This window comes from Sebastes fasciatus, chromosome 3 (genome assembly GCF_043250625.1).
Source record: "Sebastes fasciatus isolate fSebFas1 chromosome 3, fSebFas1.pri, whole genome shotgun sequence".
NCBI classification, from domain to species: domain Eukaryota; kingdom Metazoa; phylum Chordata; class Actinopteri; order Perciformes; family Sebastidae; genus Sebastes; species Sebastes fasciatus.
In genome coordinates, this window is record NC_133797.1 from 37,014,788 (window position 1) to 37,029,217 (window position 14,430).

A 14,430-nucleotide genomic window follows, 5' to 3' on the forward strand; every position below is an offset into this window, starting at 1 on the left:
CCCTGTTGGACGGCAAAAAGAACTACACTGGTGTATTTTCAAAATGTCTTTTCAGTAGGCAAGATGTGACAAACCACATGCAAATTCTGCCGGTGGAGCGAATATGTAAAAATACAACTTTGACAGGCCAGAATAAACCTAACTACATTACTAGTGTGAAGTAAATGTTGGTTCAAGAAAGTCTGAAACAAGTTTCACTTGAAAAAGTTGCAGATTTTCCTCCTTTAACTCCTCAGTAGTGCTCAACAGCCGTCCAGGCTCTTGATTTATTGTTGTTAAATCCTAATTAGTTGCGTTATTCCCCGGTCCTTAACCCTTCTCTCTTTGTAAGTAGATTATTTTGTTAAACCCAGAAGGCTGGCAGTGCGGAGATTTGAACTCCTAATAATCTGGACTCCCACTCATTCCCACACTAACGTATACTAAACCCTTCATTATGAGTGGTGATAATTAATAAATTCTTCCCCTTGCATGCCTAACAAATGCATCCTCTTTTTGATCATTTATTCTAATTTAATCAACATGCTTCTCTGAGACATTAGTGATATTTATCTTCTTTGTATTGTTTGCCCTAAGTAGCTTAAGCGGTTGCTTAGCAAAAGCGTTAGAGAGTGTGTGACTAAACTCCAGTAACCTTTCTGTTCCAGCACCTAATCACTGTCATCACGGAGAAATCTACCGCCTGAAGATCGTATCTAAATTAGACTGAACCACTTTATATAGTCAGAAGGCAAAGACATGTCATTTTAATTGAGGCTTTACTCAAAAGTCTATTTGCTTTTTACTGCTTTCACATAGAGAAAGAGTGTACTCTCGTAACCTCAAGAGGAACTACTCAAAAGTCTGATATTCAGGTCACAACCTGGTTTAGATGTGGTTAAACTGTATTGTTTCATGTTAATAATTCGTCTGTGATTGGCCCCTGAGCCTCTCCGGTCTAAATAGCTGTGTGCTGGAGTGGAAATTTGAACTTTAGTAACCTCATACAGGCTCTGTTACGAGGTTACTTTGGGACGAGCCTCCTCTTCTGCTGCCGTCTGTCTGTGTGTGTGTGTGTGTGTGTATTTCTCACCTAGTCACCCAATGACATGGGCTTCATCCCTCTACGGAGATGACACACATACTCAGTCACACAAAAGCGTTTTCAGCACAGCCAAATGAATTCTCAGACGCACACATTTTTGGCAGGGACAGTCTGGTGCACACAGTAGTCAAACAAAAACCTACTTAAATAATATTGATACTTAAAATATTGGTGTGTGTGTGTGTGTGTGTGTGTGTGTGTGTGTGTGTGTGTGTGTGTGTGAGCATTTGACACGGGAACAGGAGGAACAAAATGGTGGCTGAGGTTTCTGTCAGTTTTTGCGGATACTGTAGCCTCTGGCAATGAAGAGATGACACATATTCTCAAGTACATAATATGTAACACGTGCACATACACCCCCAGAGACCTGTTCAATGCATAAACAAACACAGACAGCCACACAAGAAAACCACCTACAGAAAGACCCAGATCCGGCCCTACACACACACACGCACACGCACGCACACACACACACACACACATTATGACACCCAGTTCTTTTGAAAGAGCAGGAAGGAGACGCGTTGATGTGGCTGCAGGCTCAGCTGCAAAGCAACCGCATACAAAGCGATCTCACGGAGTGTGTGTGTGTGTGTGTGTGTGTGTGTGTGTGTGTGTGTGTGTGTGTGTGTGTGTGTGTGTGTGTGTGTGTGTGTGTGTGTGTCAGTGATCTGAGAGGCAACAGTTCTCACAGTCTCACTTTCGCTTCGTTGGAAAACAGTGTTGAATATCTTGTCGACGCCGGGCAGAATAAGAATTACATGCTGTAGTCTGGACGGCTTATCTGAAATTACGCTGTTGACAGAGAAAACAGTGTTATTTGTCTTGAAATGTGTCCGCCCGTTAATGTGCGTGCTGTGCATGCATGTGTTAGTGAGTGTGTGTGTGTGTGTGTGTGTGTGTGTGAGTGTGTGTGTGTGTTAGTGAGTGTGTACTCAAGTATAATAGCGCTCTACTTGTGGAGCCTGCGGAGGTTTGCCTATTAGGAGAACGACCGATAGTAACCTCTCTTTGTTCTCGCGCCTTCTGCACTCTTTTACACCTCCTGCTCTGCTGCAACCTCTATCATCTTTCTTTCTTTCTTTCTTTCTTTCTTTCTTTCTTTCTTTCTTTCTATCCTCCTCCCTTCCTTCCTTCCTTCCTTCCTTCCTTCCTTCCTTCCTTCCTTCCTTCCTTCATTCCTTCCTTCCTTCCTTCCTTCCTTCCTTCCATCCGTCCTTATTTCTTTCTTTCTGTCTGTCTTTCTTTCTTTCCTTCCTTCCTTCCGTCCGTACTTCTTTCTTTCTTTCCATATGTCTTTCTTTCTTTGTCTTTCCTTCCTTCCTTCTTTCTTTCTTTCTTTCTTTCCAGATTTCTTTCTTTGTCTTTCTTTCTTCCTTTCTTTCCATATTCTTTTCCATATTTCTTTCTTTCTTTCTTTCTTTCTTTCTTTCTTTGTCTCTCAGTTTCTGTCATCTATCTGTGACCACCTCAGGAGAAGGTGTGATTTCCTCCAGCCTCCATCCCTCCTCAGCTCGGTGCTTATCGTAAGCTTGAATAACCTCCTGCGGTTCACACTTGGGAAACAAAAGCTCTCCTCTTCTCCCACCATTTCTTTGTTTTACTTGCACGAGAAACAAACACAAAACCCCTCCCTTCATCCCTTCCCTTATCACGAGTTGGTGACATAATTGCGTGAGTCGTCGACCAGTTTGGAGACACCAACGGGGAACTTGTGGCGACTTGTCTCTTGACCTGTAGTAACCTCAATGAACTCCCTGCTCTCTTCAGCCTGTCTTAACACGCATGTTGATAGACTGTCAAGGACAGTTTCTCTGCAGACTAGAGAGAGATGTTTTGTAGTTACGATGAACTTGGTCAGAGAATTTTGTGTCTCGCAGTTGTCACAAGAAAATGAAACAAGTATAGTGAATACGGAACTATAAAAGGAGCGCTAATAGGAGCTGAGGAGCAACGAGGCAACAGTGCTGCACTGCCCCCAAGCCTTCAGCATTGAAATGGTTTTGATAAACCTATTACTGTATCACCAGTGAATACAGGGTGATTCTTACGTAATTAAAGAAACATACATCATCAAATGCTTTTTACATAAGAAATGAGTGCGATAACATCTCCTCTAAGAGAAATGCAAACACACACACACACACACACACACACACACAGGGAGACAGATAGGACTGGGAACAGCAGTTAACTTTATCTTAGTCAGGCAGACGGCTAAGTGCTTAGCGTCTCCACCCCGCAGCGCAGCACTTAGCTTCCATGAATACCATTCATAGTGTGCACATGATAACCTTTAATAACTTCAAACACACACACTCACACACGGGAGGGGGTCATATAAGCTGCCTCTGTTGTGACAGGTGATTGCCCTTCAAATGTAGATGTGGGCATATTCATTTCACATCTCACACTGTGAGTTATAGCATGCGAGACACGTGAGACACCCTGGAGGAAGAAGCACGTACACACAGCGAGTTTGAACACAGATGAGTCGACACACGGAGCAGATATGACATGCAGAACGTTCAGCGAACTCACCAGCAGCACAGAGAGAACTTGTTCTGTTGCTGGAGGCTGATGTAATCTAGGACTAATTTCACAGACACGGATCTCTATAATTATCAGACTAAAATCATTTTCTACAGAATTCTCCTTTATTACAAAGAAAAACAGTCATAATCCATGTAATTTAAATTAGGCATACATCGATACCGATCTATTCGATTCAATTCTATATATTATACACTGGAATTTAAATTTAAATTTGGACCAATTTCTTTATACACTTAAATTTGTACTATTTATTTTGGGCTTCGAAGTTTTGGTGAGAAATATTGGAAGGTATTTGAATCTTCGTTACAGTGCCGCTACTACACTACTGTACACACACGCACCTCTACACATAAACAGCGACAGCGTCTGATAATAATTAATTTAATATTGGATATGAATATTGAATAACGTTTTGGGATTATTCCTTATTTCATGGGCTATTATCGGATTTATAAATTATTATTACATACTTATATATATATTAAAAAAAAAGAAGACGAAAAAAGGAGGCGTTCAAATACTGATTTGGAGGTTGATTACCATGGCAACGGTCGAAGCTTCGAAGCATTCGGGTCAGCCGTAGATTGTATCATGTTTAAAAGCAATATTTGTCGTCTGATATGTGCTTTATGGGTCTGGGAGATGTATCTGTGTGTATTTGTGTCACCTAGCTTCTCAACATTTGGACTTGGAATGATATATTTATCATCACGTTAACATTCCTCTCCCTCCAGCTTGCCAGCATGAAGAGTTGGAAGGACATGCGTAAGGAGATCCTGTATCTGACTGCGAATGCCACAGGCTCTCCAAACCAGATGTACCAAGCTGTGTCACGTATCGTGTGCGGACACCCCGAGGGAGGCGGCCTCAAAATCAAGTCTCTCAACTGGTATGAGGACAACAACTACAAGGCCCTGTTCGGTAGCCATGGCAACGACAGCGACAATGAACCCCTCTCAGCTTACGACAACTCTTCCAGTAAGAAACAGATTTATTTTTCCCTGAATCCTTGCCAATCATTAATCACAGGAGACGGACGAAGTTCAAGACTCAAAATGTGTGTTTATTTTCCAGCTCCTTATTGTAACAACATGATGCGGAGCCTGGAGTCCAGCCCCATCTCAAGGATGATCTGGAGGGCCCTGAAGCCTCTGCTCATGGGGAAGATCCTGTACACCCCAGATACTCCGGCCACACAGAGAATCATCCACGAGGTACAAAAAGGCCCCTCTTCATCTTTGTAAACCCCCCAAGCAGAATCATGAATGAAGCCCCATTGAACGAGGCTGAGCATGCTTGTGTGTGTGTGTGTGTTGCAGGTTAATAAGACCTTCCAGGAGCTCGGCGTGTTGAGGGACCTCGGAGGGATGTGGGAGGAAATGAAGCCCAAAGTTTGGAACTTCATGGAGAACGGCGAGGAAATGGACATGGTCAGGGTGAGTTTGGACGCACTGCCGACACACATCAGAGCCAGTCCTCTTCCTGTTTACATGAGGGCTTTAAAGACGGTAATCTGTGCATCTCTGATTATGGGTCTGATACCATACAACTCCTGAGGCTTCTGTAGGGGTCAACACCCAGACTGCTGTACGTAGTGTGGGTCCATGTTGTGATTATATCAACAGAATATCTGACTGACCCTGAATGACAAGGTCTGGCAGCAGTGTGAAACCACAAAGCAACACAAGACTCTGCTTCATTTAAACAGTTTGTTCTCACATCACACAGTGACAAAGCACACAAAGTGTTGGTTTTCTTGGAGTACTTGATCTGTATAGATATCAATGGGTATGAAATTACAGTCGCTCTACCAGAATGAGCCATTTACCGTCATGTTCTTAAGATAAAAAGTCTATCAAGGTCATAAAATGACGCTTCCTGGCTAGAAATGTGTTTGTTTTTTCGCCATTTTTTGCCACAACTCCATGTATCCTATGTGAATTACACGAGTACCACTTCCACCTAGTGGTGAAAGGTGATACTGTAAAATAACAGAGACCATTAACTGTATATAAAGTCCTCGGAATAACAGTTAAGTGCATTTTGACAACATGAAAATAGAAAAATGTTAGTTAAAAAAAAGCATTTTTGCAGGGTTTCATATGAACACAATTTGTTTTAATTAGTTTTAAACATTTAATTGAAAGCTCTGTTCTATTTTGTTCCTCTCTTTTGAGAATAGCAGGGCTTGAATAATATTCTGTTTTGCATTGTATTTGTTTAGATGGCTGTCTCTGTTGTTTCAGCCTGTCTGTCATTAATAGTTTTCTCTGTCTGGGAAACGGATGTTAATAAAAAAGCCCGGAGGCCAGAGCAGGGATGCCAAAAAATCTAATGATAGTAAAATAGGTCACAAGCCAAACAAACACAAACAAGCCTAAAGGCAAACAGTTTATGTTTTTCTCTGTAGTTTGACAAACATTTTACAGCGCAAGAAGAAGTAGAGTCACCTGTAAATGTTTATCTCTGTTTATATTTCCCTTATCCAAAGAGGTAATTGTACATTGACTCTCTATATTGAACAATATAAACCTTCCTCCATACAGACGCTGCTCCAGAATAAAGCCAGTGCTGCGTTCTTTAACGCCCAGCTCAGCGGGACTGAGTGGCGTGTGTCAGACGTGTCGGCCTTCCTGACGAAGGTCTCGGAGGACCAAAGACCCGCCGGATCCGCCTACACCTGGAGAGACGTCTTCAACGAAACTGACCAGGCCATACAGACCATCTCACGCTTCATGGAGGTTAGTGTGTTAGTGCAGGATGCATCACAACAACACACACAGCACACAGTAAAAGCAGTGTGTGTTATGATGCCGTATGTCCGTTTTTCCAGGAAACATATTCAGTACATAACATGTTATGATGTTTTCACATGACTAGTTCAGTCTGCATGCAGATGTGTGAAATCATATTACTGCGTAGCAGACCGTGTGGGTCTTAAGCTGTTATCCAATATCTTCCAATTAGGTCAAGATGCAAAGAAAACCTCCTAGAGGGGAAATAGGTTAATTGCCTAAATAGGTCATTGCATTAGACAATCTTCCAGTTATCTTTCATTGTTTTTTAATGCACTTTTGAGCTGCATTTAGATCCCTGCACGACTATTAAGAGCCTTGAAATCAAATGTTCTTTCCCCTTTCCTTCCGTCACCAAATCTAATCATTGTCCTTGCTGATTGTGTCTCTGCTGTCTATCTCTGCGTACTGGGTCAGTATGCCAGAGACGAGTCGTAGCGATAAATAACTACTCCTAAACTCCCGCCAGATGTGAATCAATGTCCTTGTCCAAGAGAATTATTGTCTTACTTATCTGTGTCAGGGAATTTCTTAACTATTGGACTAATAGCCTTGTGATGTACCTCTGATATATAATGATGCGATCTATAACGATCAGATTAGCTAAATAGGTAATGATGTTTTCCGGTCCATAGACAGGTAATGCAGACAAAAGACTGATGATCTTGTAACTCTTATAAATCGACCTCATGACTTTAGACTCTCCTCAATCTCCTCGTCTCTCTCACGAATGTGGATAATGCAATAAAATGCACAAACACAATAGTAATCATTTAAAAAGAGGGGATTTTAAACCGTGACTTGAGGTCAATAAGGTATTATTTAACAGCGTGAGATTTCTTTGAATGTCTAGTAACACTGCAAACAACCTACCGTCTGTGTCTCTCCCTTTAAGGAGATCATATAAAACTATGTCAAGGCCTTACATGGCCATAAAAGTCGGTCCTGCCTGCAGCTTTAGGAGCGTGCATGCTGTACTTTTAATTATGCTTTCTGAACTCAGTGGCTTCTCCCACAGTACGAGGCGTATAGGACGTATAAGTCCGCTTATGTGAGAGGCTAATCTGTAGGAGGTCTCAACAAATCAGCTAAACAACTCTGTCGTGTTTACTCAGTGTCCACACAGGGCACATGGGTTTGTGTTAAAGGGTATAGGGTTCATTGTTATTATCAGTTACAGAGAAATATTTGTGAGGAAAGCAAAGGAATTTTTATGATTTGCGTTTAAGAGCTGGTTAGTTTGTTTTGAGCTGACACCCACCACCTCTGATGAATTATAATCAGAAACTTAACATTAAAGGTGCTATTGATAACATTCAGCCACTAGATTCATTCTCCCTCCGTCGTTCCATTGCATTTACTTCACAACAAGTCGTTGCCAGGCACTTACTGTCAATCCCAGCCATTTATCCAGGTTTTTTTCCACACTAACTGAACTCGTAAAACGAACGATACACAAAACATTTATTTTGGACCTGCCAACATTTTTTTTGTCTACATAAAAATGTAATCAATAAGACCTTTAAGACATTAACATTTACGAGATGCTCTTATTCAGAACAACTTCCAAAAAAAACCCCCACACAAGTAGTATATTCAGCTGTTGTGGAGATAAAGCTTGAAGGTCTTTTACTTCTTTCTCTCTTAGGAAAGATGTCATTAAATGCATGTTATCTTTTTCATCCTTCTTGAACTGGGCGACACGAACCTTCATGCACCATTTAGACCCCACAACACCTCATGCAAATGCAAACTCCATTCCTATAGTCAGACTCTCAGAGTAAAATGTGCCCTAACCAACCCATCTCTTTTCCTTTTAGTGTGTGAACCTGGACAAGCTGGAGCCGGTAGCCAACGAGGAGAGACTGGTCAACAAGTCCATGGGTCTCCTAAACAACCAGAAGTTCTGGGCTGGAATTGTGTTTCCCGACATCCCCCGTAGCAACAGCACCGACTTGCCTCCCAATATCAACTATAAGATCCGCATGGACATTGATAATGTTGAGAGGACAAACAAGATTAAAGACGGGTAAGAACCTGCACCCCAACTGTTATTTAGGTGCGGAACCCTTTTTTTGTTTTTATGAGCTTACTGATTTTCTTTCTTTGCTTTGCAGCTATTGGGACCCCGGTCCCAGGGCGGACCCCTTTGAGGACCTTCGCTACGTCTGGGGTGGATTTTCTTACCTGCAGGACGTCATTGAGCATGGAATCATCAGAGCCATCACTGGCACCAAGGAGAAGACAGGCATCTACGTTCAGCAGATGCCCTACCCCTGCTACGTTGATGACATGTAAGTGCCCTCTGGGTGACGAGTATCACTATTACACATTCCACAGGCACAACGTTTAACTCGAAATCCACAAAACCAGTCTGAAAATGAAGACAATCTGAAACAATTATGAGCAGAGCCATACAGTTGTTGGACCTCGGTCAGAGCTTGCCGATGCTACGCTATGATTGGCCAGTCTGCATTCGAGGGGCAGGACTTAGCGAAGGGTCAATTGTACTCTACAATCAGTTTAAAACGTGCTTAACCAATCTTCACTTTTTTTCAGGTTCCTGCGGGTGATGAGTCGGTCGATGCCTCTCTTCATGACCCTGGCGTGGATGTACTCGGTAGCCATCATCATCAAGGGCGTGGTCTACGAGAAGGAGGCGCGGCTCAAAGAGACCATGAGGATCATGGGACTGAACAACGGCATCCTGTGGCTCAGCTGGTTCATCAGCAGCTTGATCCCGCTCCTGATCAGCGCCGGCTTACTGGTGATGTTATTGAAGGTGGGTGTTGTGAACACGCGTCGTCATCGTGCAGGAATGTTTAGCAAATTGTAGAAAACAAGCACTGATCAGTTGATAGTTTGTCCATGATCTCAACACTTCATTGTCTAGAAATGTCATTAAATTGGGGAAAACAGGTGATATCATACCGCTGTAACCGGGAAACTATTTAATTTTCTTTCTCAGATGGGAAACCTGCTGCCTTACAGTGACCCTGGCGTGGTGTTTCTATTCCTGGGATCCTTTGGCGTCGTAACCATCATGCAGTGCTTCCTCATCAGCACCCTGTTTTCTCGCGCCAACTTGGCAGCCGCCTGCGGTGGCATCATATACTTCACGCTCTACCTGCCCTACGTGCTGTGTGTCGCCTGGCAGGACTACGTGGGGTTCGGAGCAAAGATTATGGTGGTGCGTGGAAGAAATCTGATAATACACATTTGAATACGTACAGTATGTGTTGTATCCAGAGTTGGTTTTTAACTTTCCGTTCTCCTCACAGAGTCTGCTGTCTCCTGTGGCGTTCGGTTTCGGCTGCGAGTACTTTGCTCTGTTTGAGGAGCAAGGGGTGGGCATCCAGTGGTCCAACCTGCTGGCCAGCCCTCTGGAGGAGGACAGCTACAACCTGACCACCTCCATCTGCCTCATGCTGTTTGACGCTGTGCTCTACGGAATAATGACCTGGTACATCGAAGCCGTGTTCCCTGGTGAGTCGTGGATATGTGATAAATCAATAATATACAGTTAAATAGGGTTGTTTTGGGAGACAGTACTGAATAACAAAACAATTCCCTCTATTCCAGGTCAGTATGGGATCCCCAGGCCTTGGTATTTCCCTTTCACTAAGACGTACTGGTGTGGAGAGAAAGAGAACACCAACCTCTCAGCCTCTCTGTCGAAGAAGGGCAACGCTGAAGGTACAAATCATCATCATTATTATTTATTTGTCTTTCTGTTTAGGGATGAATTTTCAGTTATAAAACCATTAGTGAAATATGGATGATCCGTCCCTTTGTGTCTTTAATGCTGTCTTTCTTTTATCCAAAGCAGTTTGTATTGAAGAGGAGCCAGACCACATCGAGCCAGGTGTCTACATCGAGAATCTGGTGAAGGTCTACAGCCATGGGAACAAGCTGGCTGTAGACGGACTGTCCCTGAGGTTCTATAAGGGACAGATCACCTCCTTCCTCGGCCACAACGGAGCCGGCAAGACCACAACTATGTAAGATAATACACACATTATCTGCATCTACTTCTTCAATACAGATTGTGAAATCTCAATTGATGGTAACTTGTCGTGTTCCTGCCTGCTTTTTTTCTGATAGGTCAATCCTGACGGGGTTGTTTCCACCCACATCTGGCACGGCCTATATCCACGGCAAGGACATCCGCAGTGAGCTCAGCACCATCCGGCAGAATCTGGGCGTCTGTCCCCAGCACAACGTACTTTTCAGCATGTACGTATACAGCAGCAAGAACAAGAATTCTTTGCACACGCTCGTAGCATTCTTGTGTTTTGTTAATTGTGGGATTTGACGGTTTGCTGTAATCCAGGCTGACGGTGGAGGAGCACATCTGGTTCTATGCCCGTCTGAAGGGGCTGCCGGAGGAGAAGGTGAAGACTGAGATGGAACAGATCGTGAACGATGTCGGACTGCCTCACAAACGGCACTCCCGCACCAACACGTTGTCCGGTCAGTTTTAAATTTCTTTACCTTTTAGTCGTTTCAAAAATGTTCTTTATCATATAGATAGTGATTTTGAAACCGGTCCTGTCTTCCTGTTGTCTTTGTAGGAGGGATGCAGAGGAAGCTGTCAGTGGCCCTGGCTTTTGTTGGGGGCTCAAAGGTTGTGATCCTGGATGAACCTACAGCTGGTGTTGATCCCTACGCACGCAGGGGGATCTGGGACCTGCTACTGAAATACAGACAAGGTACAACACAACTGATAGTTGATGCTTAATCACTAACAGTTATGAATTCTTTTCAATAACTCTACATGTGATTTCTGCAGCTTGTAAGCTGAATGTGTCCCCTCTGTTCCTCCGTCAGGCCGCACCATCATCCTGTCCACCCATCACATGGACGAGGCCGACATCCTGGGCGACCGCATCGCCATCATTTCCCACGGCAAGCTGTGCTGCGTGGGCTCCTCGCTCTTCCTGAAGACCCAGCTGGGCACGGGCTACTACCTGACTCTGGTCAAGAGAGACTACGATCTGACACTCCAGTCCTGCAGGAACTCTGCCAGCACCGTCTCCTACAGCAAGAAGCCCGAGAAGGTAAGAGAGATGTTACGTATGTGTGTGTTTAAAGGATACAAGAGATGTAGTCTCTCGTCCATTGTTGTTAAAGAGATTCAAAAAGGTACTACAGTGTTTCTTTGCCTTTGGTTAAGGAGGACAGTGTGTCAGAGAGCAGCTCAGATGCTGGTCTGGGCAGCGAACCCGAGAGTGAAACCACCACTATTGGTAAGAGTAAAATTAAAACTTTGCAAGGCATATCAGATGTTGATGTTTTGATCATTCCCCCTCATCAAGCTCTCTTCTTCCCTACAGATGTGTCCCTCATCTCCAACGTGATATTCAAGCATGTCCACGAGGCTCGCCTAGTTGAGGACCTCGGTCACGAGATCACCTACGTTCTGCCCTACCAGTCAGCTAAAGACGGAGCCTTTGTAGAGCTCTTCCACGAGCTGGACGACCGTCTCACCGACCTGGGAATATCCAGCTACGGGATATCTGACACCACCCTGGAGGAGGTACGGAGCAGTAAACACCTCTTTGTCTACTCTAAGTTGGCCTTTATACTTAAATACTTATATACTTATACTTCCAATGGTTTAATCACACGTCTTCCAACTCTGCAGATTTTCTTGAAAGTGGCTGAGGACAGTGGAGTGGATGCTGTTGAGCTCTCAGGTGAGATTTATGCTGCATTTTCAAGATTCACAGCATTTGAACACCTAACATCTGCATTAAAACATAGTTACACCCGTATTTTAGACACACATTAGCAGCATCAGTACCATATTAAATGAACTTGTTGACCCTCGTGTGGCTGCAGATGGAGTCGTGCCGACTAGGGTTCGTCGCCATCACGCATTTGGAGACCACCAGAGCTGCCTGAAGCCCTTCACCGAGGACGACTTTGATTTCAACGACTCTGAAGGTGACCCCGGTAGAACTGCACTACCCAGCATGCAGTGCAATGATAGCTGCAGCCTTGTTGCTATCATTGCTTTTACACTTTTGTTTGCACCCCGAGGTGTTATTTCACCAAAAATATGTATAGAAAATAAGGAAACATACGTCACATCTCATTAAAGTTGCAAAGCATAGAATTCAGTTGCCACTAAATGATCGCAATATTACAAAATCAGGAAACAGACAAGGCAAGTTTGCTCATGTGTGTCGTGTCGTCTGTGTCCAGAATCCCGTGAGACCGACTGGCTCAGTGGAACAGATGGCAAAGGCTCATACCAGGTCAAGGGCTGGAGTCTGAAGAGACAGCAGTTTGTGGCACTACTCTGGAAACGATTCCTCTACGCTCGGCGCTCCAGGAAAGGCTTCTTCGCTCAGGTATGCTGATGCTATTTTCATATACACCTACTGTAAATATACAGCAAGTCAACGTAGGTCTTTCTGCCTTTCATAACAATCTCGTGCCTCTTAGAGTGAAGCGATAGTTCTGAGGTGTGTCAAGTAGTAATGAATCGTCCTGATGTTATTTTTCAGATTGTTCTCCCGGCGGTGTTTGTGTGTATCGCCCTGGTGTTCAGCCTGATTGTCCCTCCGTTTGGAAAGTACCCAAGTCTGACTCTGGATCCCGGCATGTATGGAGAACAGTTTTCCTTCATCAGGTGAGATCCCATTCTTTATGTCCTTTTCATCAATTTATCTCTTAGTTCTGCTCATTCTATATATTGTTTATATCTATTCGTCAAAGCAGTTTTTAATCTTCAATTCACCTCAATCAAATCATTCTTTTTTCAGTCAAGAAAAAGAAACAAAAAAAAGCACATTTTCTAAATAAAAGCGTTATTTCCATCTACAAAGTGCACGACTCATTAAATATGTAAAAGGTTACGTAACTGCACTGAGGGTTACCTAACTGATATGTTTTAAACTCTTAGCTCGGCAACAAGTGCACAGTTGTTAAAGGGATTTTTTTGAACTATTGTGACGTAACTGAAACTCCAAATATGTAATAATAATTTTCCAAGAGTTGTGATGTCAGAAATTGATGATAGAGCTATTTTAAATGTCAATCTATTATTAGTAGACATGTCCAGAATATTGCACCTGTCTTCAGTCTCAACACGACGGTAGCAGCTGTACATCTTAATTCATTCTAACTGATTGTTAAACATCATTTGTTTCTGGTATTTCCAAATCGGAACAGTTAATAAATGCTATGAAATATTAAAGGCGGTGTTTTCTCTGTGTCTTCGTAGTAATGACTTACCTGAGGACCCTCACGTCAACAAACTACTGGGAGCCTTGACAGAAAAACCAGGATTTGGAACGCGCTGCATGGAAGGACAACCCATACCGTGAGTTTTGAGAAGTGCATTTAGGAAAATAAAAACACATAGATCTACATGTAGTTTTAGTCTACACACACGCATTACAATGGAGATTTGGAGTTAAATATAAATGTGTCTGTCTCCGTGCTCCAGGGACTCTCCCTGTACAGCGGTTGAGGGCGAGTGGTCGCTCCCGCAAGTCTCTGAAAGCGTGAAGGACATTTTCGACAACGGCAACTGGTCCATGGAGAACCCCTCCCCCATGTGTGAGTGTAGCTGTGGAGGACGCAAGAGGATGCTCCCGGAGTGTCCCGCAGGTGCCGGGGGACTTCCACCACCACAGGTTGGTGACACCAAACTATTAGAAAGTCAAAAGTGTCAATCTATCCGAAATTACAAAGGTGAAAATACCACCAAATACACAACATTTAAATGAACTGTTTCGTCTTGTTTGTGTTTCCAGATGATGATCAGCGACAAAGACACGCTTCAGAATTTGACTAGCAGGAACATCTCAGACTATCTGGTTAAAACCTATGCTCAGATCATTGGCAAGAGGTAACACTCGTCTTCACACTTGACACACTTAAATGAGTTATTTTTATTATGTTTCATTGAATTTGAATCTTTTATTTTCTCTCAGTCTGAGGAACAAGATTTGGGTCAACGAGTTCAGGTACGTGATCCAT

At 43.4% G+C, this 14,430-nt stretch overlaps 1 protein-coding gene across 12 annotated transcripts in view; it reads left to right on the forward strand.

The window, feature by feature from the left end:
• Positions 1 to 14,430, forward strand: part of LOC141764963 (phospholipid-transporting ATPase ABCA1-like) — a 43,264-nt gene that overhangs the window by 19,519 nt on the left and 9,315 nt on the right. For 2 of the 12 annotated variants that reach the window (XM_074630693.1, XM_074630696.1), the window contains exons 9-33: positions 4,375 to 4,618; positions 4,715 to 4,854; positions 4,960 to 5,076; positions 6,187 to 6,381; positions 8,256 to 8,464; positions 8,553 to 8,729; positions 8,995 to 9,217; positions 9,404 to 9,625; positions 9,717 to 9,921; positions 10,018 to 10,131; positions 10,262 to 10,436; positions 10,540 to 10,671; positions 10,769 to 10,908; positions 11,010 to 11,147; positions 11,266 to 11,495; positions 11,612 to 11,684; positions 11,772 to 11,974; positions 12,083 to 12,134; positions 12,280 to 12,393; positions 12,646 to 12,794; positions 12,951 to 13,075; positions 13,670 to 13,768; positions 13,895 to 14,084; positions 14,205 to 14,299; positions 14,385 to 14,417. In XM_074630693.1, coding sequence (XP_074486794.1) covers positions 4,375 to 4,618; positions 4,715 to 4,854; positions 4,960 to 5,076; positions 6,187 to 6,381; positions 8,256 to 8,464; positions 8,553 to 8,729; positions 8,995 to 9,217; positions 9,404 to 9,625; positions 9,717 to 9,921; positions 10,018 to 10,131; positions 10,262 to 10,436; positions 10,540 to 10,671; positions 10,769 to 10,908; positions 11,010 to 11,147; positions 11,266 to 11,495; positions 11,612 to 11,684; positions 11,772 to 11,974; positions 12,083 to 12,134; positions 12,280 to 12,393; positions 12,646 to 12,794; positions 12,951 to 13,075; positions 13,670 to 13,768; positions 13,895 to 14,084; positions 14,205 to 14,299; positions 14,385 to 14,417 — 3,794 coding nt within the window. Of the gene's footprint in view, positions 1 to 4,374; positions 4,619 to 4,714; positions 4,855 to 4,959; positions 5,077 to 6,186; positions 6,382 to 8,255; positions 8,465 to 8,552; positions 8,730 to 8,994; positions 9,218 to 9,403; positions 9,626 to 9,716; positions 9,922 to 10,017; positions 10,132 to 10,261; positions 10,437 to 10,539; positions 10,672 to 10,768; positions 10,909 to 11,009; positions 11,148 to 11,265; positions 11,496 to 11,611; positions 11,975 to 12,082; positions 12,135 to 12,279; positions 12,394 to 12,645; positions 12,795 to 12,950; positions 13,076 to 13,669; positions 13,769 to 13,894; positions 14,085 to 14,204; positions 14,300 to 14,384; positions 14,418 to 14,430 lie in introns of all 12 variants that reach the window. The other 10 variants (XM_074630690.1, XM_074630691.1, XM_074630699.1 and 7 more) reach the window with 9 other exon arrangements.